The sequence below is a fragment of the Dendronephthya gigantea genome, unplaced genomic scaffold, assembly GCF_004324835.1.
Source record: "Dendronephthya gigantea isolate DGI-Jeju-01 unplaced genomic scaffold, DenGig_1.0 000163F, whole genome shotgun sequence".
Classification (NCBI taxonomy): domain Eukaryota; kingdom Metazoa; phylum Cnidaria; class Anthozoa; order Malacalcyonacea; family Nephtheidae; genus Dendronephthya; species Dendronephthya gigantea.
This window is the reverse complement of record NW_021163173.1, coordinates 237,132-261,390: the sequence shown is the minus strand read 5'-3', so window position 1 is coordinate 261,390 and position 24,259 is coordinate 237,132. Positions and strand designations below refer to the sequence as shown.

Below are 24,259 nucleotides of genomic sequence, written 5' to 3'. Positions count from 1 at the left end.
AGTGCCCAAGTTCAGGTTACTAGAAATCTTGTCTTTAATTATCTTTGAAGCCCTTTCTCGCGAATCGTGTTTATTAAAATCGGTCATTATCGACAACACTCTTGCACATAGCAAAATTCTATTACATCAACCAACTCGACAATATGACTAAATGCATAACTATAAGCAATAAATCAATAAGGCTGAAATATAAACGTGCACAGTTTCGTGTTTTGATCTGGTCACTGCTTGCCATTTAAATCCCAGTGCAGACGTCACTTTTACAAGGCTTATTTTGAACTCGAATCCTCGTAATAATGAACCTTCAACCTGCCCTATTTTAGTTGTACATAAAGTTCGAATCCACCATTTTTGGTTCTACCAGACAATATATGCACCCAAACAAAAACTTACGCACAGGAAATTTTGGATTGGATTGCCAACTTCGAACCATATATGGTCAAGATATACCTCATAATTAACATACCAAAAATTAATCTCTTGATCAGTTTGACAGTGTCGGGTCTGAGACAAAATTGGGGAATAAATCTTTCATCTGGATATCATTTAGAGACAAATAAGATGGTATGATTATTATCGATTATAAGATATCTACTTTAGGTTTATTTAGATCAAATTAAACTCATCAGAATTCACTCAAACTTCTGTTAATTCGCCTTCGGAATGCATCAAACGGCCAAAACAACCGCAGGACATCAGTTTATATTAATAGATTATAATGTCAGTTAACATGATTGTTGTCCATGTATTTTGTAAACCGAGGATGTTAGTATCCAGGTGGTCGGTTTGCGTGAGTTTTAAGTCTTTTCACTGAAACGTATTTAGCGTATAGTACCAATCAAGGTACCAATAAATAAGAAACTAAATAGACTGTATAATTCTGACATATGTATACATAATATTGTATATTTACATGCACTTGCTTTATGTTGTATCTTTTTAGCCATTTTGTAAACATAATTTGCATGAAATGGTGATAATTACTGTAATGAATTAGAAAAGTTTAAATTGTATAAGACCTGCAATAATTATTTGACATGGTCCTAGAGATGATCATAGAGAGATTTGAGTGTTCTAGAAATTTCATCCATGTCTAGGTGACAAATAGCTGCAGGTGTTGACCTTCATTTTTCACAGTCAGACATTACCTGATCTAATGTGCTGGGGGTTAATGACATAAAAGATTAAGGGAAGTTCAGATTCAATTGGTAGAATCAAACATGATAGAACACTGCACAAACGAGCTTGTCTATTTAAAACAACTCCACTGTACTCACACAATGATGAAGTAAATAGTATAGCATCAAATTTTATTCTTGCATATTGATGTATTTAACTAAGATTCGCCTGTACCATATTATTACCATGAAACTTATGGGATACTGCACCAATTTTCCCATGAAACTGATAACTTTTTGTTTAATAACATGAGTTTGCAGAGTTACACACTTACACCACACCGAGGGCCTTAAAGGAAAAAGGAGAAAGGAAACATAAATATGATACTTAAAGTTACTACTGCAAGTGGCATATAGCTCATTTACTAAAGTTTTCCACATAATGCTCAAAATACAAAAGATTTCCAATTGTTCTTATCTACAAAAAGGTTCAATTTTCACTATACTAAAATTCAGTAAGGCTAAATAATAACATTAATTAATAGTTTTCATCCCACTACACAAAAGTATAATTATGTTAAAAGTATGGTTAAATTAATAACAGGGTGTTCCCAGTTGTGGGTCCAGGGTAAGGCTGAATAAATTACTACAGGTCTATAACTTTTAATACCATTGGTGGATTTTTATTTAAAAAAATTCTTTAGGAATTTAAAATTAAGCCTCAGCCTATTCCTTTGCCGGCACTAAAGTGTATAGGCCACTTGTGAATAAAACCTGAAAAACCTACAACCTCTGTTACTGGTTGTTCAAAACAATTATGTGAATCAATAGTCAATCACTAAAACCTCTTGAAAGATGTGAGCATAGACATTCTCAGGGACAGACAAAAAACAACAATGCAAAACTTTGCAATGTCTTTTGCAACACTTGTGATATAGGCCTGCATGTATTAAACATAATGCTATTTACGAATATTGTGACAGTGCTCTTTATTCACAATCATATGCTGTAAAGGGCCTCTTAGGAGCAGGAAAAATTCTCCCCAATGCCAGAAACAATAAAAGTTCAAGAGAAAGAAGAAGGGGAAAGTGACTATGTTATGAGTGTGGCAATGAAAGGGTTTGTGGGATTTGACATCCCCCAATAATTCACTGAAATTTTAAAACGTTGGTCAAAATGCTTTGTCATTGGTCAAAAATACATTTATATTGCAAGGAACATATATACACCATAATTTATATTACTCCCTTCAGTCCCTTCTGACACTCCTTTGTCTGGTCTGGTTTCGAATAAGACTGGTTTAATTAAAAGTACTTGCCTAGGATGTAGACTATAGTTGCTTACTTTTCTGAAATGAAATAATTTTGAAGATATGTAAATTTTCTTGGAAAATGTTGATTCAAAAAGCCACTTCCCCGTAACCCGAAACTGTGTTTGATGTGGTAAATATTCCATTATTATAATGTCATAAAATTTTAAAACAAACACGCACCTTTACGCCTTTTATAAGTTCTTCAAAAAGCGTCAATTCGCTTTCAACGATTTCCGACTGCAGGATGCATCCTGGAACATCCGCCATGTTTAATGTTTTCTGTGGCTTTTAGTAATTTACAGGGTTGGTACGCTTTCACGCATGTGCAAAGCCAAATGATATTTTAAAAAAAGCCAAATGGTACTAAAAAAAGCCAAATTTCATTTTTTTTAAAAAAGCCAAAAAAGGGCCAAATCTTATCAATATTTTGATGCCGCAATTAATTGAATTTATGTAAAATAGGGGCGGACCTCTGCGAAGTGTAGCTAGAATGTTTGTCATTGGTTAGTTTTCAGCTTTACGATTGGCTGAATTTCCTGAAATCTGATTGGATGACAATAGAAATATGTTATCCTCTGACAAGGATGCACAATTCTTAGATGTTGCTTCATTATTTAACTTTCGTATTTAAATACACTAAAAAATATGGAAAATTCCTGCCACTTGATAAAAAAGCCAAAATAGAGCCAAAAATCCAAACATTTTTTTCAAGGCCAAACAAGAAATAAAAAAGCCAAAATCGAGTTATTTGGCTTCAAAAAAGCCAAGTTACCAACCCTGGTAATTTAGTGCCGCATATCAGGTGTGTATGAAGTGTGGGTGTGGGCGTAGGGTGTGACATCCTTCAAAAGGAAAGAAAAGATTAACAACCAAAAACAAAATTTTAACAACCAAGTAGAGGCGGCGTTAAAAGAGCGAGTCAGCAAAACCTAGGGGCAGAGCACGTTTTGTGCTTATTACGTAACAGCTTCTATCTTAATGATATTCTTGGAAGTTTACATAGTGACATCAATAAGTAAATTAGCTTGTAGGTACACCACGTAAGTATTTAATACTTACGAAACATAATATTCTAAAATCTAAATCTTTTGATGAAATTGACGAAATTGCAAGTGGAATGATTTTCAAGATTCGTCACTTGGGATGTTCAAATGGCTTTCAATAAAACTTCAAACGTAATTCAAACAGGTTTTTTAACCAGACACGTATAAGAATCGAAAGGAATACCGTTAACCCGAGCCTTCATCAGTGCAATATTTGCGTGGTGTACCTACAAGCTAATTTACTTAGATTCTGTCTTGCCCCGAAATGGCTGTTACTGATTTTACGTATTATCGTTACAAGCACTCTGAAATAAAAGCGTTTCTTGTGCTTGTTAAAACATTCCCCTATAGGTTCTAAGGGCTGCAAGAAAAAGAGATAACGCCCAACTGTCGTATACGGGCTACAGCGCAATATATGTGTCTAACCGGGTGCAGCGAGACGAGTGGTTCACTCAACGCGAGAGTAAACGTCGTTTTGAAAGTTGAAACAATCAGCAATTTTGTCCAAACGAAAATTGGGGACTGTTGACCGCACAGTGAAATGGGACTGCCTCACTGGTTTTCTTCATACTAAAATGGTCCATCTTTAGATTTCAACATTTAAAAAAGAGTCCATGGTCATGGAGTATGTGAACTTCGGCTTAAACGGCATTACGGCAATAAGAAATTTAGTCCACAAAACTAGATTGTTACTCGGTAAAATTTTCCCCCTATACTACGATAAAACGTCTGCCTGTGCTGTGTTCTTGATAGGACCGATTGCTCTGACGTAGTATTTCGTACGAGTTCTTCTTCTCCTACTATATGCTTTCTTGTCTTACTGAAAAAATTGCTATACAAGAGTTTATATGGTTCGCCACACAACGAAGCAAATTACTAATTATTAATTATTCCTGTATTGTATGAGAATTTACGTTTTTTGCAAACTTTATGCTACGTTCATCTGTCCACCAAATTCCTATTGTTACATCATGGCTTAAAGCTTTTTATAATATAGCTACTCACTATATATGAGCTATTCCGCAATCTGATTGGTCGAGCTATACCCACCGTATATCAGCTCGTATACGGAGGGTAGCAAAACCAAAGAAAAAGCAAAATGGCTGACAGAATTATTTTTATGTGAATATATATTAAATTGTTAATAAATACTTTTGTCGCTCAACCATTGATATTTGACTATATATTTTATATCGCGGTATAATGGTATAGTAGTTAAATATATAGCATGTGTAACTGACAGCCCAGGCCGCCTGGGCAGGTTGAGCTTTTTATATATAATACTGGCACAGTTCGGGCCCGAACCCCCATCTAGACGAATAAAATGGGAGAAAACGTTTGATTAACCTTCTTAACGCATTGAAGGGATGAGCCCCAGATCTGACTTTCTCTTGGGCAACATCAATAAATAAAGCCTCATTTAAGGTTTGACACGGATGAAATCTATTTACAGTATTTGAAATCTATTTAGTCCAATATATAGCCCCGTTTACACTACACTCGAGTTATTGGCACGGCACGGCTAAAATGGGTACCTGTACCCATTTCATCTGTGCTCGGCCTTTGTTTTGGTCGCCTGAACACTAATAAAATTTTGTACGGGTACCAATTTTAGCCGTGCCGTGACGATAAATTGACTGTAGTGTAAACAGGGCTTATATTTGGCAGCACCATTTTTTTGTACTGTACCAAAAACTGAGTGTAGTGTAAATGAGGCTTAAGACGTTTTGGAAGATAGGTTTGGAAGATAAATTAGGGGGGTGGGGAGCGACTGCCCTGATGATGCATGACCGAGGCCGAAAGTGCGTTTCTCTATAATTTAAACTTCTTTTCATTCTCTGATAGAGTGGTTTTGGTGGTGGAAATCGTTGCAAAGTGTGTGGCAAACCTGTTTATCATGCTGAGCGTGCAGAAGGAAGCAACGAGTTTCACAAAATGTGTCTCAAATGCACATTATGCAATAAGCTCTTAGACAGCACAACTGTTACGATGCACGAGGGTAAGCTGCTATAAAATAGGCTAGCTTGTATATTTAAAAGTTCAAAAGGTCCCATAACGTGTTTTTGATTAAAAAAACCTTAAGGCTCTGTCGCAGGGTGCAAATTTTTTTAAAACTTGCAATGCAATTCTATTTTTGAGAGATGTACTGTATATTTGGCAATTACGAAACCTTTGTATTTATTACACTCATTACGTTGCGTTTAGACTGCGAGCCCGGCACCGGTGCTCAAAGTCAAAACTGGTTCATAAAACATGCTGAGTACAGTGCCCTTTTTATCACTGGAGGTAGTCATGTTTAATATAGGCGCCAGAAAAAGTGACGGGCACCAGTGCTGGGCACTCAGTCTGAACGCAAACTTACCTCTTAAAGACTCTTCACTAATATACGTCTCCTGATAATACAATTGCGTTGCAAGTTGCAAGGAAAATTTGCACTGTGTAAAGGCCCATTTACACTATGCGATTTGTCGTATACGCTTCCCCTACCCAGCGTATTTGAACGTATACGTATGAACAGTGTTCATTGAACGCATGTACATAGGTGAAGCTGTAAATTCCACCCTGAACAATACGAATGAAGATTGTGGCATAGGCACTCTTTTGAATTCGTCAAAACGATAATTGCATACAACTTATCGTGCAGTCCTTTTTATTTTTCATACCAACTTTTGATTTTAATATGCTAAATTTTATAAGCGAACTAATGGAGATATGACCTTTTAAAATGCAGGATGACTCTAAAATATAAGTAAACTTTCTAAAATAACTTTCTAGATTCCATGCTGGAAGACTTTCAATACTATATAACCTCTAATTTTAATTTAAATATGGTAACTTCCACTCAGGTCGTGTAAAACTTCATCAATGGTTGATGGGGAATGTCGTTAAAAGCGGGAAATTTGAAGGCCCAGGTGTGAAAAAATAGCGGACCATGGGCACGAACCGTTTGTTTTAGTTGAAATTGGCAGAAATTTAAGATGAAATGAAATAGGTTGAGAGGAAGAGAAAAGAAGGGAAAATGGGGAAAGAGAAAATGTTACATAGTTAACAATTGCAAGCTCTGCTATAGCTGCCAAATGCTTGAAGAATTTTTTTAACTTTCTTTTCTCCGGTGAAAGAATGTAATTTTTTCACCCCAGTCTTTTCATTATTCCATACTATATATTCAATACGTGACTCGAATCTCACTTACATTGACAGACAAAGCATATTGCAAATCCTGCCATGGTAAGAACTTCGGGCTGCATGGCTATGGATATGGCCAAGGTGCTGGGGTGCTTTCAATGGATTTTGGAAAAAGTGCTCCTGGTTCTACGGCACCAAGCGCGCCAAAGCCGCAAGGAACAAGCGTGTTTGACGGCAAACCCGTCGCAGGTGGTCCGGATGATTGTCCCAGATGTGGAAAGAAAGTTTACGCGGCTGAAAAGAAACTTGCCGCAGGAAGGGTATGTCGTGAAATATTGTATTTAAATTTTGTCGAAAAGGCAAAAAAGGCATTGATTCTGGCATTACGTAAACCCCTACGCGCGTGCCTTTATTGTTATAATTTCGAGAACTTACGTGGACGTCACGCGTGCGACCAGAAGGAATTTAATGTGGTAAAATAGCGCGATGCCTTTTGTGTTGAAATTGAGTATAGAGTAAAGCAAAACGAAGACATTAACGTTATTAAAAGAACAAAAACATACAGAAGTATTTCATTTTGAAGAGTATAGTTGATGAATTATTACATTTATTTACTGAATTTGCTTAAGTATGCTTAGCATGAAAGCGAGGTCATGACGTAATTACATTGTTACTTATTATAACATTGCACTGCCCGCATATTATTGTTTTGTGTGTAATCAAGCAAATTTGGAAAGTGACCATTCCTTAATAAAACCATTTTGAAACCAGGAAAATTTATTACATTAGCTCGAGGGAGCAGTCCAACATTAAGGCGGATTTCCATTTGGTGCAAAGTGCAAAACGTTGTGCGATCGACTTTTTGCAATACATTTCAAAAGAAACGATCGCAAAAAATCGATTGCGCGACATTTTGCACTGAATGAAAATCCTGCTTCAGCGTTGATTGAGTGTTGAAAAACTATCGCCGCGCAAAGTTACAACTTAATTGTTTCATCTTAATACAGCCCGGTACCGAAGAATTTTTTCAGTTCAACATTTAGTTAAATAGGGAACAGACAATTGACTCTATTGATAAATTCTGATCAAAATCGCGGTCCGTAAGGTTGTATTTACTGCTCAGAGCCTCAATGCTATACAGTGGCGTACTGGAGACGATAATTGGGGGGAGGGCACATATTCATATATTCAAGTTGCGCAAGATTAATTTCTTTTCAAATCCATTGTCTTTACAGATCGTTAACATGCATGAGTACATGAATATGTACCCCCCCCCCCCAATTATCGTCTCCCGTGCTACAGTTTTTGCCTTAGAGCTCTATATTCACCATCTTAGGACAAATTCATTAACACTATTTGAAACCTTATCAATGCGGTCTGAGGTTTTACATTTTCGTAGTAATTTTTTTACAACTAGTGGTATACATCCTACGAATTACAATACTATAGAATTTTATTTACTTATATTCAACAATTTTTAAGAACAAAACAAGTTGATGGTCGCGTTTATGTAAATTTCCCCATTCGGAGATCACGAAAGTGTTGCCTGGCTGTTGCATGGTCATAATATGACAGAAATATTTTATTATGCCTTTTAATGATATTAATCTTTCACCGGTTCATTTTTAGTCATTTCATTCTCGTTGCTTGCGGTGTTTCGACTGCGGTAAAGGACTGGACAGTGGTTCACTGAAGAGTCGAGAGTCAGCCATATATTGCCAAGGTAATATTTTGTTTTTTATGAAAATCTCAGGCTGAGCTTTTTAAAATTTATATATATATATAGTTACCCTAATCATCCGGGTTTCCACTAGGGAGTTTTTTCGCGCGAGGCGACTTTTTTCTTTTGTTAATTTGTATTTGAGAAATTTGTTCGATATGTTTTGAAACAAAAGTAAAATGTTGCTTCGCGGTAAGTTATCATTCCTAGTAGAAAACCGGCCTTATTCCTGTCAAGAAAGTGAACAAAAAAGTTTTTCGAAGGCATATTTATATGGTGTACTCATCCGAAAGACACGTTTGATAATTTTTTTTAATTTTGCAAAAATGCAAAAAAGTGTAAATAAACCAATACAGCTAGAAAGAGAATAATGAAACTAAATTGCCCTGTTCGATTGAGAAATGTTATTATATAGGCCTTTTCCAAGTAGGCTTAATTTCTTCATTTTCCTCTCGCAATTCAGAAGATAATCACGGAAAAAATCTCGTTCGATAAAAAATAATTCAGCCTTTAGTTTAGGGACTGCTTACATGATTCAACGAAGATTACCGAGATTTAACGAAGCTTGAGATGATTTTGTCTTTTTGATGCCAAAAAAAGCACATGCTATTGTTGCGATGACTACACGAAAGAATCGTGTTGTATACTCATTTTAACACCTCGAAGTCATCTCACGCTTCGTTGAATTTTGGCTGAGCGGAATTAAAATGATTTTGAGGTATTGAAATGAGTACCGGTATATAACATGATCCCGGTAGCCGTGTAGTCGTTCTATAGTTCTATAAAGACGTATTTTAATGCCTCAGAATCATCTTACTGGCTTCGTTAAACCTGGCGTAATCAGGCTCATGTGAACAGCTCCTTAGGGCCTGTTCATATGAGGTGGGCCAGCCCGATTTAGCCGGGCTAGCTCGGCAGTGCTGGAATTTCGCCCTAAACCGGGCTGGCCCGTCTCATATGAAAATATGAATTTTCGTCGCGTTGTATGTAATTCGAACAATAGACAGTGAGATAATAAGCTCAATGAGGTTGTTATCTCGTTATATCTATTGTTTAAATTGTATTGGACGCGATCATAAACGTATAAACTAGGGCTGAGAAGATAATTAACTAGCATTTGCTTGTTCGTTACGGAGTTCATAAAATATTTTAGGAGACTCCTTGAAAAGCTCCGAACTTCCTGTTCAGTTTTCTCGGCTGAGCGGGCTCATGTAAACAGTCCCTATAGGAAATGCATGTTGCTTGTTGATAATATGGAATCTTAATATGGAATAAAGAAATTTAAAGTGATTTTTAAATTTCTCAGGAATAATTTTTTTTTACCGTTAAGGATGTTATGGTAAGCAATTTGGTCCGAAAGGCTATGGCTTTGGTGGAGGAGCTGGAACACTCACGCACACGCAATGAAATTGGTCTACGCTGTGTCATCCTTTTGACTTGAATTTAATAAATTTCTAGGTTACTAATTAAAAATTGAGAATGGTCTAAATCAACTGAACCCCCATTTATATTTGCATTCATAATGTATACCTATAATAAACGATTACAAAAATATTGTCATAGTATGGATTACTTAGAAATTTGTATTGGTCGTAACAAGGTTAGTTCGTTTTGAAATAATAGCAAATTTGTTTACATTTTCCAGGCTAAGCCAATCAGAATATTTAAATTTTTGTACTTCAATCATATTGTACCTTTTTACCGGAAATAGTTAATAATGATGCATTCTCAAAATTTTTTTGGTTTTTCCAATGCCCATAAGAAAACAGTTTTTTGTAAAAAATGTTTTTGGACAAAATTTTGGGCCAATATTGTGCAACAATTCAGTCAAAGATAAAGGGAGATTGTATAGTTTTTTATAGATTTTTAAAAAGAAAATTAATTTGTTTTTATAGTTTAAAGGTTTGTTCACACCAGGGCTCATCCACAACTTATTTTTTAGAACTGCCTATTTTATGTTTTAGAACTGCCTATATTCCAACAGAACTGCACCTATATTCGATAATTACGTCACAGCATTATCGTTTTTAATTTAGAACCACCTTAACTGAGAGGGATTTCAAGTTTTACTCTCATAAGCTACGTGGAAAGATGCAAAACATCCTTCTTCAACACATGCATGAAAAATAATTTTTAACTTTGAGAAACAAGTTTGAAAATAAGCCATAACACAAGAACGAGGCTGCCGGTCGTGGCCTGGTAGCCTCGTTTTAGTGTTACGACTTATTTCTACACTTATTGGTCAAAATTAAAAATTATTTTTCATGCTATGCTTTCCACATAGCTTGTAAGAGTAAAACTTGAAATCCCTCTTTGTTAAGGTGGTTCTAAATTAAAAACGATGACGTTGTGGCGTAATTATCGAATGGGTTTATTAGAACTGTCTTTAAGATGACCATTGGTTGGTTCATACGATCCAATTTTGTCGGACCCAATTAACTTCTGGCGTATAGAAATAATAGAATGTACTCTGTTACTGATAAGACTAAAAGCAAGAATATGCAAAAATATCAAAAAATCAGTCAGAAGGCGGAGCAGTAGACTTTCTATCATGACGATCCCCAGATCAGTCAGCATCTGAGAAGTTTGCCTTGTGTTGACATAATAAGGCCTCTCACAGTTCTTGGCTTATCTCCATCTGTTTTTGCAGCAGTTGCCCACTCACCACAATAGGGTGGTAGCCGTCGATAGTTTCTGGTCTCCTTGGAACTTGAGCCTCAGGGGTCAATTGTTAAATAGCAGGTTAAATTTAACCCAGAGTTAGTGTTAAACCTGGGTTAAAACTGTGTTGTTCAATGCAGAATTAGTGGTTAGTTAACCCAGGGTTAAAATTTTTAAAATAGGATTAAATGTATTTTGAGGATTAAAAAAAACGCTTTCGTTTGGTCAATAAATGAGCGTAAAAAAACCGAGCCTCGAAAAAAACTCGTTGCAAAAACGCTAAATCACGTTACAGAATTTGCAGATCGCGCGAACAAAATAGCTTAGTGGAAACGGGCCGTTATGTTACACTATGCAATTTTCCTTGCAACATGCAATGCAATTATAATTTTAAGGGATGTTAATTTGTAAAGAGCGTTTAAAATGCTAAGAAAACGCACAGTTAATAGAATATACATTGTTTGGAGACTAAATAAAAGTACAATACAACTCATTATCTATGTTATTATCCAGGTTTATGCAAAAAATGGTTCCTTTCTCCTCACGTGTCTATTGTATTTTAGCCAAATTTACCAGTGGCATTCGTCTTGCTAAGCTCATCAACCTTGACTTCAAAAATATGTTAATTATAAAATTGCTATTGGTTTATCCGTGCAAAATACAATAGACATGTGATGAGAAAGGAACAATTTTTTGCATAAATCTACCTTAACGTAGTTAATGAGTTGTATTGTAGTTTTATGTGGTCTCCAAACCATGTATATTCTATTAAACTATTTTGAACTTTTTCCACAATTTTGTTCAAAATCAATAACAGCGGTCAATAATTTCGAGATACTTCATGCTATTTCTTTGTTTACAACCCCGCGCAAGCTCCACGCAAGTTAACTACGTCATTAATTAATCATCCGACAAACTAGGTTTCGTGCAACGCAGTTAATTCGTGTAGTTAACTAATCATAGTTAAGGATTTAACTACAGTGATTAGTGCTAATCATAGTTAAAGTTAACGACGTTTTTATACAACCGGGCCCAGGTTGCAAGGAAAGTTGCATAGTGTAACACCGGCTTTAAGGCCCACACAGACATAACGTGATTTGGAAACGCGGGGCGATAATTAAATTAATTCTAATGCTCTTGTAGATCACCAGTGATAATGCATTTTGACTGCTTTGGCCTTCATAGATTCCAAATTTTGCGACCAGATTTAATTCATGTTTCTGAAAATTGAAAATTCACGTCCGGTGTGTGTCGGGCTTTGCTGATGTCTTGGTCCACAGTAAAATATTTGATTTACTCTAAGATTCTTATTTAAATTTATCCCCCAAGGGATTATTTTGCCAGATGTCTTTTGTTGCCTGGACATTTGTTTAGAAAGTTAGCAAGGGCTTTGTAAGTGCTCGAGTTAGCCGAAGCATGGATGTTTTTCAGTAACTATATGTTACTATGTTTCAATAACTAGGTTACCTATGTTTTTCTTATTTCCAAAATGAAAGACTTCTATTCCACAAAATCTTCTTCCAATCAAGATCCGACTACTGCTGTACCATTTAGAGAAAATCATCACACATCTGTAGAATACAGAAACTGCAAAAACTTATCCTTAGGTTAATTTACGACCAATCTAAAATATCTCCATCGAGACCTCTTTTTATCCAGTCTAAAATCTTACCTATCAAATATCGAGTTATGTTTAAAACAGCAATCTTCGTTCATAAAGCTTTAAATAACCTTACTCCGGCATATCTTACTGATGTTTACACCATTAACAGCCAGTAGCGTAGCCAACCTGACGATTTTGTCCCGATATGTAAATTTCGATTTATATTATAATTACTAGGAGTTACTATCGCAAGTGAAATGCTGCCTGGGAGAAAGATTTTGTGCGCATACCTGCTCAACAGTTGTATTTGCGCGTTACGAGATAGGATGTAAGCTTATCATTCTGCCAAAAAACGTATGCTAGTCAATAGTGTTTAAATTTAATTTGTTTTTGAATATAAAATCAAATTGCGATTGCTATAATATAAACAGAAGCGCCGAATCGAAGATAGGAACGGTATTGAACTGATGGCTATGGCACATAATTATAGTCATAAAGTGGATTCATCCATTCTTTATAAAATTCTTCACAGTTACACGTTTTTCTATTTGAAGATTATTTAACAAAGAATTATTATTTTATATAAATAAATAAAGAGAAGACAATCACATAACATCACATCACATTACATCACATTAGTTAACATAATTGATTATCACATACATGACATAAAGAAAAGAAGAATTCCATGTACATGGTGACACTGTATGTATGCATTTTGTCAAAAAAATTTATCTCAGGTTAAGTTTATATTATCACATTTTGTATACTACTGAGATTATACCATAGTTCAATTGGATTAATTGATAAGTTGTTCGTTATTCCTCTTTCAGAAAGCTACAATTATCGCATTCCACGTATGAAAATATCTTAAGTAATAACATGTTTTGGAAGTAGAACACTGTCAATATTACATCAATACATGACGTTATTCGAAACTGCCAGATCCATGAGACTGAATGTTAATTTGGTTCATGTGTCCACTGGTAGCACACGACCGACAGGTAACAATATACCATACACGTTTCTTCACTATAACTGTATTTTTCTTGAGCAAAATAATGTCTCATCACTTGCCTCGATGAATCATTTTCAAAAAATGAGTGCACATAACAGTATTGCAGGTTCATTTTGTTTTCATTATTGATTGTAATGCAATTGTCTGATTTTGGCAAAAATCAGAGTCCAGTGGCAGTAATGTCATCAGTTTCTGATCAGTTAATTCCTTTGTATATTTATCCAGAAAAAGGGAATCTACAAAACAAAAGAGCGTAACCTTAAGAATACAATTAGCCTAAAATATGTCGTAAAAGGGGAGTGAGTACGAAAACAGAAAAAACTTACCAAATTAATGTGCTGATGATAATATTTTCACACATACAGTGACAATAACATAGAGAAACATACAATAACATAGAGAAACATACAAAAAACATTAAGGAATAAAGATAGTAATTTATACAGAATAAAGGTTATGGGATCTACATCACAATCCCATGTCTAATTTCAAACCTATAATATGGTTTGTCAATTTAAAAGGCACTGCTGTTGGTAGTCTGTGCTAAACGATCTAGGCGGTTTTCTTCCTCAAACCTGTATTGTAAATTAGCTGATGATTTCAAGCTTGTTAATCGCTCATATGTCATGGGTTCAATGACGCAAGATGAAGGAGACTTCACTCTGCTTATGGCCACGTATGAAATTCCAATATCTATCCAAGCCTTTGGAAGAGTTAATCCTTGGTTCTTGTGTATTGTTAGAGCCCAGGCGAGTCTCAGAGGCAGCTGTTGCCGTTCCTGAGAACCTGTTTCTGACTGTGATGAAACTGTGATTGGACAAATTAAATGCAAGATGGTTTATCCACATTAAAAAAAGGACCTCTATAGTTCTCAAACTCAATAATGACTGCAATAGGTAGGTCAGGTGGTTGATGGTTGTTCTGATAGACAATATCAACAACTGTTCCAGTAGCTCCATTACAGAGGCCAACACTTGACCACAAATTCATGGTTAACATGACCCTAGCACCCTTTGCTAGAAATACTACAGGCTCCAACCCAGACATATCATCTGAGGACATTTTTTTGGCCAATGCAGAAGAATGGCGAGCATTAATATGAGCAATTGGATGCTCAAGTTTTGTTAGTTGTTCATTATTGTAATTTGCAACTTGTTCATTACTATAGAAGAGTCTAGTAGCATCTTCAAAGTCGCATAAATTAGTGACACTTGATGGTTGACGTGTCAGAAGTAATTTCCAGTCATCGGCTGTTGGCTCCCCTTTGCGAAGTCGTAACAATAAATCTCTGAACTGTATTTGTTCAGATGTCATACCTTGCACACGTTGATTTACAGTGAGCTTAACAACTTTGTCAAACATATGATATGCTTGGAAACCTTGTTCACCAACAGCATTTGATGGTTTGGTATGGTAAAGAGGCTTATCCAGTGGCGGCGCCAAGGGGGGGCAAATGCCCCCCCCCCATATTATTTTCTGCCCCCCCCCATTTTGCCCCCCTTTCTCAAATTATTGCCGTAAAAGATAATATTTAATAGTAATAAATTGAAATACAAAATACAGCTACACAGCTTACCCCAGCTACAGGATAAAATGGGCGTGACTGTCAATTGTTGACACATAGTAATCTAATTTTAGTTCTGACTAATTGAAAGTTATGATATATTACAAATTACTATGCATGTTTCGAATGTAAACATCCTATATGACAGTATAAGATTGCCGATTTGAACTTGAAGATGGATATCAGAAACTTCTGTCATGTCGAGAAGTCGAGTGCAGATGAAGTTTGTGCGCCTGCCGAAAAACGTTCTAGAACAGATTTGCTACATAGTGATGAATTAAGTGACATGGGAGCGTCCGAAGTAGAGGAGGATGACGCTGAAGATATTCTTGGACAACCAGAAGACGTAAATATTTCATCTTCATCAATCCTGACTTCGCAGCTGCAAAAAACTTTAACTAGCGCCGGGCCTGGAGACATTTCGCTGTTACCAGACGACGGACCAACGCAGCCAGGATTAAAAAAGGAATTTCACTTTCCTAAGCATTACCAGAAATTTGCGACATGATAATTTGCATATATACTAATTTGCATTTACCTTTCAGCGTAATGGCCTTCAACTTTTACTATTAAATACATATAGTAAATACACAAAATCTAAAAATGCCGTTGACCTAGATCTTGCCCACTGTTTGCCGACCTCTGGATCAATAAAACAGCCGTTTCCCAACGTTTTAATGATCGAATTACTTACCTTAGGTATTTCTACGTTCGGCCAAATGATTGTGAACAAATGGGTATATAGCCTTCGTATTATTCAAGTTACAGATAAGACTGATAATATTTTTGCAGTAAAAATCCGCGCCGTACAAGAAAGTTTATACACAAATACGAAAGACGATATCTTTAACAATTTTTTTTGGTACATTATACGTCAATTTATCAACTATCTGAATCGAAATATTCGAATCAATGTGAGCGATTTTAAAAGTTCGTGGACAGAACACGGACAAAACTTTGAGCAATATATCTTTAAATTTGGCAGAATGCAGAAATTCCCAAGCTAAAAAATTCTGTCACCAAAACGCTTCTAAACAGCTGCTCTACCGATCTAGAGGTCGGCAAACAGTGAGCAAGGTCTAGGGCAACGGCATTTTTAAGTTTTGTATAATTACTATATGTATTTTATAGTAAAAGTTGAAGGTCATTATGCTGCAAGTTCAATGCAAATTAGTATACATGCAAATTATCATGTCGCAAATTTCTGGTAATGATACACGGTCGACGTTTTACTCCTGAGTGGTTTAAGAAGTTCCCCTGGCTCGAGTATTCCGTTTGCGAAGATAAAGTCTGCTGCTTTACCTGCCGTCACTTTTCCACGGTAGCTAAAAATACTTCACGTCCTTTCGTGACCGAGGGTTTTTGTCAGTGGAAGAAATGTACTGGTGAAAGTCAACAAAACAACAGACTATCAAAACATAAAAACTCCCAACTCCATGTAGACAGCGCGACCAGGTACAGTGTTTTATAATTATCCAAGTATCATGGTTGAAAGTTTAAAACAATTTTCAAACCTTTTGGCGCAGTTTTAACAATTTATATTTATTTCTGTGTAGGTACAAGGCTTACATGGAATCAAAACTTGCAAACCAGACAGTCACAAGTTTACTTAATGAAGGTCACAACAAACTAGTCGAACGAAATCGCAACTACCTCAAAATCATCGCCGATACCTTGCGACTGACCGCAGTTCAGAATATTGCTCAGCGAGGACATCGTGAATCCAACACCGACGATGACAACAACAATAGAGGAAATTTTCTTGAAATATTGTCCTTTACTGATGAAGAATTATTCCGAAATCCTAAAGGACAGACTTGAAAGCGGACCCCAGAATGCCAAACACGCACCACACTGTACAAGATGCTATTCTTGAAATTCTCAGTGATATAATATTGATGAAGTTACCAAAGAAATTCAGGAAGCCGAATATTTCGCTCTTTTGGTTGATGAAACAAAGGACTTGTCGAAACAAGAACAGCTTACTTTTGTGCTTCGATATGTGTTTGAGTACGAAGTGCACGAAGAATTCCTTGGTTTTAGAAATGCAGAGAAGCTCACCGCCGAGAGCCTTAGTGATGCTATTCAACGCCGAGAGCCTTAGTGATGCTATTCAAGATGAAATGAAACAGATCGGTGTTAACATCAACAATCTTGTCGCTCAGGGTTATGATGGAGCCGCCATCATGAGTGGAAAATGTTCCGGTGTACAAGAGAGAATAAAAACAGTTGTACCGCAAGCTCTCTACGTGCACTGTTTCGCTCATCGTCTGAACCTCGTGATTGTTCAGGCAGTAAAAAGTGTTGTGCCAGTGGCTGATTTTTTGCAGCGTTGCAAATGTGTTACAACTTTCTGAGCGGTTCCAATGTGCATTCAAGATGGATTGCATTTCAGAAAGACATGTATCCCGACCAAAAGCCGATTGAATTTAAAACCATGTCCGATACTCGGTGGGCTTGTCAAGTGCGCGCCGTCAGTGCTATAAATGATCGATTTGAATGCCTAATTAAATTTCTTCGTCATGTTGATAGCACTGATAATAATCGTGATCGAGCACTAGTCGCTCGCAGTATTTTAGATCAAATTGATCAGAAATTTATTTATTGCATGCTCCTTATGCATGACGTGTTACTTGAGGTAAAGGGGGCATCTGATACGCTCCAAAATTCCGTGACACTATTTCAGGATCGTCCGATATGAAAAGATTGGTATTATATCCTACAATTGATGTTTTTATAAGTGAGCTCAGAAGGCGTTTCAGCGAACAAAATCTTGTAATATTTCGATCACTTTCATGCCTAGATCCAACATCAAACGCATTTCTAGATTTTCATAGGATTTCACAGCTTGCAAGACATTACAATTTAAACTTAGAAGATATCCAAATGGAAACAAAACAGGCTAAAAGAATGCTTGAGAAGTCAGGAAAATGTTTTGAACAACTTTAATTTGCAGAATACTTGAACCCTTTAAACTTAGCATTTTCGGAGCTCTGTAAAGCTGTCAAGATTGCTATGACCCTCCCCGTTAGTACTGCGGGCTGTGAAAGATCATTTAGCAAATTAAAAATAATCAAAAACCACCTAAGAACGACAATGGCGAATTCTAGGTTAAAATTCTTAACAGTAATCAGCATTCATAGAAAAAGAGCACTAAAAATTGATTTGGAAGAGGTTGTAGATAGGTTTATTCAAAAGTTTCCGAGATGCCGAATTACCCTTGTTTAAATTACATTGAAAATTATTATATACATATAAGTGTATTTTAGAGTCTTAAGTTTACAAGGGGTACGTAATAATTATGCAACCCTGTTCACATTGTTGATTAATAACTGTAACGAAGTTGATATTTGTAAATAATAAAAATTAAATGTAAAGGGAATGGTTGTCTACCGTAATGAAAACATAAAGGCACGGGTAAACAGCAGTCCTTTTTCAAAATTCTTATTACACACCGGTTTATGGATTTCTGTTTGAAGGATTTTGCCCCCCCAAAATATTAATTTGCCCCTCAAATGCCCCTCCAAATTTTCAGACCTGGCGCCGCCACTGATCACATCATCTTGTTAAACGGCGAAATAGCAGTGATATTATTAAAATAGGACCAGAATCAACATGTATTAATATATTCTTACCCCAATTCAATCTAAACTTAATCGAACAGCATGAAACGCACGGTTTATTTGTTTCTCTTGGAGGAATTGCCGTATCATGCGAGCGAAATCGAATCGCGCATCAGTAAATTACTCAGAGATTTCGAGCTGTGCACCACAACTCTTGGGAGACAAGATTGGGACGTAGATAAATACGGTCACATACACATGTTAAATACTAGTATATTTCGCGCCATTACAGACTTGCGACGACGATCTATGCGACTATCTGGGACCAGTGAACTCTATATACATGGAAGGCTCGGTCCAGTTCAAAGTGTGAAGCCAAACATGGCGGATCATGAAGGCTGCTTGGGTACCGAACCAGTCCTCCACGAAGCGTAAAATGCGCGAACCGCGCGTGGAGATTAAAAACAGGAATTATAAAACTGTGACGAAAAATAAAAAAGCTAACATTTCGGACGTTACAAAGTTTTTAAAAGTACGAAGTTTTTAAAAATGAATACATACAATTTGTTACAACCTTACCTGGCAATGTTATTCTCTCTATAGAGGTAACTTATGCCGTATATTTGTGTTGTGTTTACAAAACTGACCGAGTTCAACTCCTACACCTTGCCGCCATATTGAATTTTAACCTCTCGTTTGTGGAGGTTTGGTTCGGTACCCAAGCAGCCTTCATGATCCGCCATGTTTGGCTTCACTTTTAGATTACGCAATGTACTAGAGCGAGCCTTCCATATATATAGAGTTCACTGTCTGGGACTGAGAGAAGAAGGAAAGGTTATTAATTCAGTGTTTCGTGCAATTAGATATACGGTGCGACTTCGTGAGGAAATCTCCAAGATGACAGAAACCCAATACAAGGCTCGCTTCAATATATAATAGAATCTTTCTAAAGTTCATTATATATAGCATTCATTCCTAAAGTTCACAATGGCCGTTCTCGATCTCGTACTTTATGTAAAAACAAGACGCCAATTCTGGCGGTTACTGCGTCACGCCAATCGTTTCATGCAACCGTGCCCCATTTCCTGTCAATATTTATTCCTTTAGAAAAATGTTTCTTTCTTAGGGTTTCTAGTAAATAGAGCACTTCGTACAGAATATAGGGGTAAAACTGCATTATTGGTGCTAGGTATTTGTAGCTAACGATATACGTGAATAAGGCTGAGTTTGGAATCATGTACTCTGGGAATCAGTTTGTACTGAAATTCAATAGGATCGGTCTAGCCGTCTTTACCCTTGAAAGGAAGGTGCGGTTTGATTGAAAAATGGCATAGAATGGCATACAAGGCTTTCATAGCATACAAGGCTTTCATGGCATACAAGGCTTTCATGATTCATGTGATCGTTGTCTGTAAACCCGTTTTAGTGTAGGTTTACCATCATCAGTGTGTGCTAGTGTATGCAGTGTGAGCATATCAAACAAGACAAGACGAGAATCCAGCATTATGATTACCTGTACGTATTTTCTCGAACGACAGACGTCTAGATTTCCTGCGCTATCGGCCATGCACAGCGACTCGTGTACGTGGTATTTTATATGACGTGCATTGTGCATGCAGTTTCCTGCTTTTGGTTCGCACGACCCGAGTTCGAATCCCGGCGACAACAAACTTTTTCAATTTTTTGTTTCAGTAAAATATTTCTTTTGTGGGGGTTACTAGGCTTAGATTACTATTTGAAGTGTGTTTAGCACGAAAATATTTCGATACGAAATCAAACGAGTTCAAAATACGAGTATCTTAGTTGGCCTGCGCGGCCAGGAAGACCGGGTCGAAAACGTAAAAAACACAAAAAAAACAAAAAACAAAACACCGACGGCAATTTAAGACTGCGTTCGCGCAGTGCGCGACGCAGTAATAAATGGAAAATTAAGCGTTGTGAACCTAAAATACCGTCGTCAACGCAACTTTGTGGACTTCGACGTATATTGTATATTGTATGTTCTTCGACGTGTAAAAGTGACAAAAGGAAATATCACCCTTATATAGAGGATACAGTTATTTAGAAAGAAACAATTGGATCAATGCTGCTATAAAACAGAAACAAAAAACATCTACCATCTGCTATTTTACGAATCCCGGTGTAAAATACATAAACGAAATCAACTCACCCCTTGGAATTGATCACACGTAAATTGTTTTCTGTGCAATGTTGTTGTATTTATATTGACTAGAAGTCCTCTCGTCTAACGGCTGCGAATGCAAGAACCACTTTTTCGCTGTTTTTTTATGATATGTCTCATTGTCTGACATATTGTGCAGTAAACGTTTGTCCAGTTTGGAAATTTATATCGCAACGGCGATAAAATGGAATGATGAAGGCTATCGATCGAAATAAATACCAAATTAAACTAAATATTTTGTTAATTATTTACAAAATGATAAAAATTGCAGTAGAATATTTCAACATGTCGGATAACCAACCACTGGCACTGACCGGCATTTTGATTGGCTTAGCCTGATAAATGTAGGCAAATATGGGGATTAGTTCAAAATTTCAATCCAATTCAATCACTGTGATTCAATTAGCCTTTCTCTGTTTCTCACGATAACGTTTTGGGGTACTTTCAATATTTCTTAAATAACATAAAAAACATGAAAAGCAAAATTTTAGAATAAACAGACCATTTGAAGAACAAATTCAGCCTAAAATGAAAGAAATGCGCCGTTACGAGGTCTTACGCTGATGATTTTGGAAAAAGTACCCCAAAAAGACTATTTCCTCCTTGTCCCACTGGGCGATAACGCTATAAATTCTGACACTGACACACTGACGTGTATATAATTCTATTCGTGCGAATCATTATTTATGAACACGACAAACATTCACTCCAGTTTCATATAAGAAGATCATACTGCGCGACGCACACGCAGAGGTCACGCACATCTGTTGGTAAAACGCGGGAAAAATACAATGATAAAGATGCTAAAGTTTAGATAACTCCTTTTGGAATCGCATATTGTCCAATCTTTTTCGAATCACAGTATGACAAGAAGCGAGATTAGTGTGCGCGAAAAATGTGAACATTAGGAAATATAGGTGAGTGATTTTAATGTGTGAAAGGATTTCATGTGAATGAGGTATGGATTTCTTCAGTTCAAACAGAGGAAGGGAGGACAGAAGGGGCAGTTTGCCCCCAGCACCAGGGTCCCAAAATACTAAGGGAATTAAAATGAAACTATTGTTGGAAATATATAGACCTTTTTTCAACAAACCTAAGTTTTGGGGGTTTTATAGTTAAGTTGAGGTAATGCAATTTATTATTATATTTAATATTCAAAAAAAATTCCCCTAAAGCTGAAGGAAAACGAAGTAAGCTTAATTGCATGTATCAAATTATTTACACGTTTTTGCTTCTATGTTAAAACAAGCAATTCAAACCAAACATCATCATCTATGAATGCAAATTTAAGTGGAACAAATGATGAAATTACTCTCTAAAATTATGATTGTACCATTGATAACTTTTAAATCTGTATGTAAATTCTAAGATCTAGGTAATTAATGGTAATTAATTTGTAATCTATAACTCGTCATCTACATGCTGTTTAGCAAATATTAAACCAGTTGTGCATGTGCTTGCATTTTTCAAAATGACAAGTTAATTTTTGAATATGGTAAATGCTGCCATATATTATACCAAAAATGATATTGAAAAAGCTGAAATTAATGTCTGGCAATTTTCAACAATTTGGGCAATGCCAGAGTTTTAACAATGATTTTTAACAATGATTACATATTTAAATATGAGAGAAAGCATTGATAAATCTCTATTAGTGCATGCAAGAATATTAAAGTTGCCAGTAAAATATATCCTCGCATTTGTTTCTTCGAACTTTACAACGCGTCGTTGTAAAATTCTCCCTTGTCGTACGAGGGGGACTAAGGAGTGCAGCCTTCCTGCAGACACGGTGTACCGTCCATTTTCCGGCACAAATATCAGATTATATTCTACATTCTCTATTCCATGTACATCGACACCTGAGCAACTTTAGTTTTATTGTCAATGGGGTTACTTAAAAAGTCTAAACTAAAACCGTTGGTAAAACACTATACGATCCGATAACGAAACACGCGTGTGTGGAGGTAAAGTCCCGCAAATTTTGGCTTCACGAAGACAATCAGGAGGTATCGTTCCAGTTGTTTATTAGGGAACTTTAGATTCGCTACGGCTACGAAATCTAGTACGACTACGTGATTTTTTCCATTAAATATCTACAAGTGCAGGCTTTTTATCGTCCTTTCTTTTGCATACCACATCTTTATAACAACAGTTGCACCAAACTGATGTACTGTTATAACTTTTAGTAGCACTTAATGGAAAAAATCTCGTTGTCGTACTAGATTTCGTAGCCGTAGCGAATCTAAAGTTCCCTATTACAGTCCACTGACCTGAAGTCCTGAACTCTGTATATATGATACACGCTATTGACACACGCATTTCTAAGACGTATTGACCAATTAAGCAAGAGACCAAATCGACTAGTGCGTCAATACGTTAAGTAGCTAACTAAAAAACGAGTGCTGAAACGAGATTCTAACACCAACCAACACCTGAAAACTACAAAGTTTATTGGCTAGTCGTGGATCACTCCACATTGTAGAGGCAACATTTGCGTAAAAAACCCACGAACACGCGTGAACAACAGGAAATCCTCAACAATGGATCCACTGGAGTAAAATCATGTGAAACGTCAAAAAACTCAACAAGACTGACGAAGTTGACTGAACGAAAAATAAACGAAAAGACGAAGCATAAGCAGGAAGAGCCAAGACACAAACATCACGAACATTAATTCAAACTATATAATTAAAATATCCCTAGCTCTAGTAGAAAAATAGACAAAAAAACACTTAAATAAAAAAAACAAACAAAAAAACACTAGCTTTCCTGAATGGAGCTATATGTTGAATAAATTTGTGTCAACACATACACCGTTTACATATGCAAGTTAAAGAAACCAACAAAGAATAAAGAATAAATAGAAACAAGAAGTATTCAAGACTTGTCTCACTCTCGGGTAAAGGAACCAGTTGAACACCTTCAGCGCTGCGGATTTGGATTGATTTGTTATTCTTATATTTCTGCTTATATATTCTTATCCTGCATTATGCTTTCAAAATGTAATGTTTTCAGTCTCAATCAATAGATCCCTTATTCTGTAAACGTTGCTTTTACTTTATACACTCGTAATAATCATATATAAAAGCACCCAGCTTTTGTCGAACAATATTATGTGAGAGATCCCGCTAGCCTTATATTGCTTAATACGCCGTTCCAGTAAAACATAGCACCACCATGACTATACGTTCAAAATGGCGAGACTCTCGTAAAAATAATGACACGATGAAGCGCTATAACAGTAATTGTGTGAACCATATCTTATGAATTAAACTAAACTTAGGCCGGTTTAAACGTCGAACTTTTCATGTGCCGAATCAAATGCAAATGAACTTAAACAAAGACTTTT

The 24,259-nt window shown here is 36.3% G+C and overlaps 1 protein-coding gene across 1 annotated transcript; it reads left to right on the top strand.

Annotated features, from left to right (window-relative positions):
* Positions 1 to 521: 521 nt before the first annotated feature.
* Positions 522 to 9,965, top strand: LOC114537720 (cysteine and glycine-rich protein 1-like). Its single transcript, XM_028558816.1, has 5 exons — positions 522 to 564; positions 5,319 to 5,472; positions 6,675 to 6,919; positions 8,229 to 8,322; positions 9,650 to 9,965. Exons 1-5 carry the CDS (start codon positions 562 to 564, stop codon positions 9,724 to 9,726), a joined length of 573 nt encoding a protein of 190 aa, XP_028414617.1. The 5' UTR covers positions 522 to 561; the 3' UTR covers positions 9,727 to 9,965.
* Positions 9,966 to 24,259: the final 14,294 nt, after the last annotated feature.